The sequence below is a fragment of the Cyprinodon variegatus genome, unplaced genomic scaffold (genome assembly GCF_000732505.1).
Source record: "Cyprinodon variegatus isolate N-32 unplaced genomic scaffold, C_variegatus-1.0 Scaffold511, whole genome shotgun sequence".
In the NCBI taxonomy this organism is placed as follows: domain Eukaryota; kingdom Metazoa; phylum Chordata; class Actinopteri; order Cyprinodontiformes; family Cyprinodontidae; genus Cyprinodon; species Cyprinodon variegatus.
In genome coordinates this window covers 530,124-532,910 of record NW_015150964.1, presented here as the reverse complement: position 1 = coordinate 532,910, position 2,787 = coordinate 530,124, and the positions used below count along the sequence as shown (strand labels likewise).

General features: G+C 39.5%; 1 protein-coding gene across 1 annotated transcript in view; it reads right to left on the bottom strand.

Annotated features, from left to right (window-relative positions):
- Positions 1-362: 362 nt before the first annotated feature.
- LOC107094882 (beta-1,3-galactosyltransferase 1-like) overlaps positions 363-2,787 on the bottom strand; it is a 10,512-nt gene continuing 8,087 nt past the window's right edge. The window contains exon 4 of the mRNA XM_015390764.1: positions 363-1,563. Coding sequence (XP_015246250.1) covers positions 964-1,563 — 600 coding nt within the window. The 3' untranslated portion in view covers positions 363-963. The remainder of the gene's footprint in view (positions 1,564-2,787) is intronic.

Below are 2,787 nucleotides of genomic sequence, written 5' to 3'. Positions count from 1 at the left end.
TCTTAAACTGTAATATGTTTTTCAACCGTTTTCCCCTTCCTCTTTGTAAATAGTAGTTTAGTTTAGTTTAGTCGAGTTTTACTAGTCTTAGTTGAGAGTGTTAAACTGGAATATGTTTGACTTGGAGCTGAATGATTTTTGTTAATAAACTCTTCTATTTTGAACAGAGGTTGTGGTGAATTTATTCCATGTATGTGCAGAATTATCTGTTTGACCATGATTAGAGCTCGAATCACTCTTTCATTTATTGTTCTAACACACAGTTGGTAGGGCTGTGTGTCATAAACAGTATACAACAGCCGAAACAATATCTGATTAAATAAGATATCTGCACAGTGTTATATAAATAAAATAGAGAAAAAGAGAAGCTGTGTGTGAAGAGTTTTTATTCTGTACAGTATATGTTAAACAAAGCAGTGTGTGGAAAAGTTCTATTATTTACAGTGTTGACTAAAATGACAAAAATGACAAAAAATTGGGTAAGACTTAAATTGATTTTCGTCATTTAGACTAAGACTAAAACTAAGTAGGGAAGGCAATGACTAAATATGAGAAACACTGAAATTGATTTTTGTCATTGTGACTAAGTTTAAAAAAGATAATGAAATTAACACTGCTACAGGGGCCCTCGTTTCCACACGCTGCTATAAGTTGCTAACTAGTTTAGCCGCAGTTGGCTACTTCCTTATTTACCCCCGCCGCAGCATCGTACCTCGTATTGTAAACATCCATTAAGTGCTTTATTTACTAACAAACTGAGCCCAAACAAAGTTTAAAACTAAAGAATAACAAGTAAGATGTAATAAAAAAAAATTATGCAACCAGACTGAGCTATTAACATATTAATTTTTATAAAGCGTAAAGTGACTTTGCACCTTTAGAGGTAGTCATTGAGTCTCTGTATGAACTTGTACCACCTTACAGGACACAGTGCAGGGAGAAAAGGCACTATATTCTGGAGTACTAACACCCAGCCTTTGGTTGAGTCTTATAAACCTTCCATACATCCAAGATCTGCTTTGAGTCTTTCAGCAGGGTTGCGACAACAGAGGCCAAGTAACAAAAGTTAATTTCTGGAGGTGTGTTGACAATGAACAAGCCGTTGTGAGGCGGGTCTGTCAGTGGTGCTCCCACATGTCTCATGCACAAACCCACATACACATCTTCAATATAGAGTGCCTTTACATGTCTAGAAGCCTCTAGTATCCGATTGGGTAAATCCAGGGAGAAGACGTAGCCCAGTCCCAGAGCGTATGGAGGGTAAGAGTACTCAGGGAAGATGTCCGAAGACAGGAACCACTTGGAGGAAGGATCCCGAAGAACAATAGCATCCCTTGCCACCAGGCCTGTCATATAGTCCCTACGGGGGGCTTTTAAGAGCATCTCCACAAGATTGTGTACATTGAGGAAGGTGTCTGAGTCGATCTTCATAGCATAGGAGGTTTTTGGACAGTGAGAGGTGAGCCACTCCAGCATGACCATGGTTTTAATGGTGAGGTTTTTGTAGCTGTCCAAGAAGTTACTCTGGAGGATATCATGATGATCCTGGCTTTCAGCTAGAATCTGTGGAAAGCAACATTTAAAGCTGCGGTCAGCAACACTGAACACATCTCTTTAGTCAAATATTAAAAAATAACAAGAACAAATTGTGACATTTGGGGCATAAGAGCAAACATAACATGCTCTTCTTGAGCCTTCAACTAACACATTTAAAACTGTTGACATGATAGACGTTCGTGTTTGGTTACTTCACACTTCTACCCACATATAAAACATTTTTAGATAGACCAGCATCTGTGAACAATGCGCAAAAACACTATATGCAGCAGGACGCCTGCCCAGCTAGAGGGGGGAACCAGATAAAACATCCAATGATCATTTGTTGTTGTCCTTTTCTGTATTTCAAAGCTTTTTGTTTGGGTAAAACATGATCAAAAACAGAGGAACGTCACTGAATATGCTCCCCTCTGGTTCTTCACTTCACCCCTCATTTTATCTAGCCTCACACTCCAGTCCGTCGATGGTTATCATGACGGTGAGCTAAAGAAAGACAGAATAAACAGCTTTGAGTGCATGAAGTGAACAACTGAGAGAGAACGACAACGATAGTTTAGGAAGAAAAGAAATATTATTAATATAGTGACTCAAAAATCGCAGCAGAGGCTATTTTTAAAAATAATTGGTCACATATATGACATAAAATAAGCCTGTCATATCAAACATGCACTAAAATGTGCTTGATTTAATCAGTATGTTTTGCATTAATAAGCCTTGAAGCCCTCTGAGGTGTGATTGCCCCTCGACTGTGATGCAGCAAGATGCTGTCTGTTGGCCTCTATGAAATCCCCGTTCAGTCTGAGTCTCCGTGCATTGAAGCAATCAGTGAAAAACTAGAGCCCTGATTGGACAAATACAACAATACCTCCCTTCCAGTGAGGCTAAACCTCTTATGAGGTCTATGGAGCAGGGGCAGGTCATGAAGCTGGCTGCTTGATGCTGATACTCAGAAAGCACTAAAAGATTTGACTGACAATGGCCCTGTGTGATGTCAGGAGTCTACAAAGGAGCCAGAGAGAGGTAGCCGAGGTATGTTTTTTGGTGTCTAGGTAGGTGGTCGTGTGATATAAATAATCCTAATTCATCATGTTTTATTTACAGCTCTGAACGCTACATGTTTAAAAGTTACTGATGTTGTTACTCTAAGGCCCCGTCCACACGAAGTCAAAACGAACACGAAACGCTGATATTTTCCAAAACGTTTGCCGTAAAGACGGAGACGTAAAATAA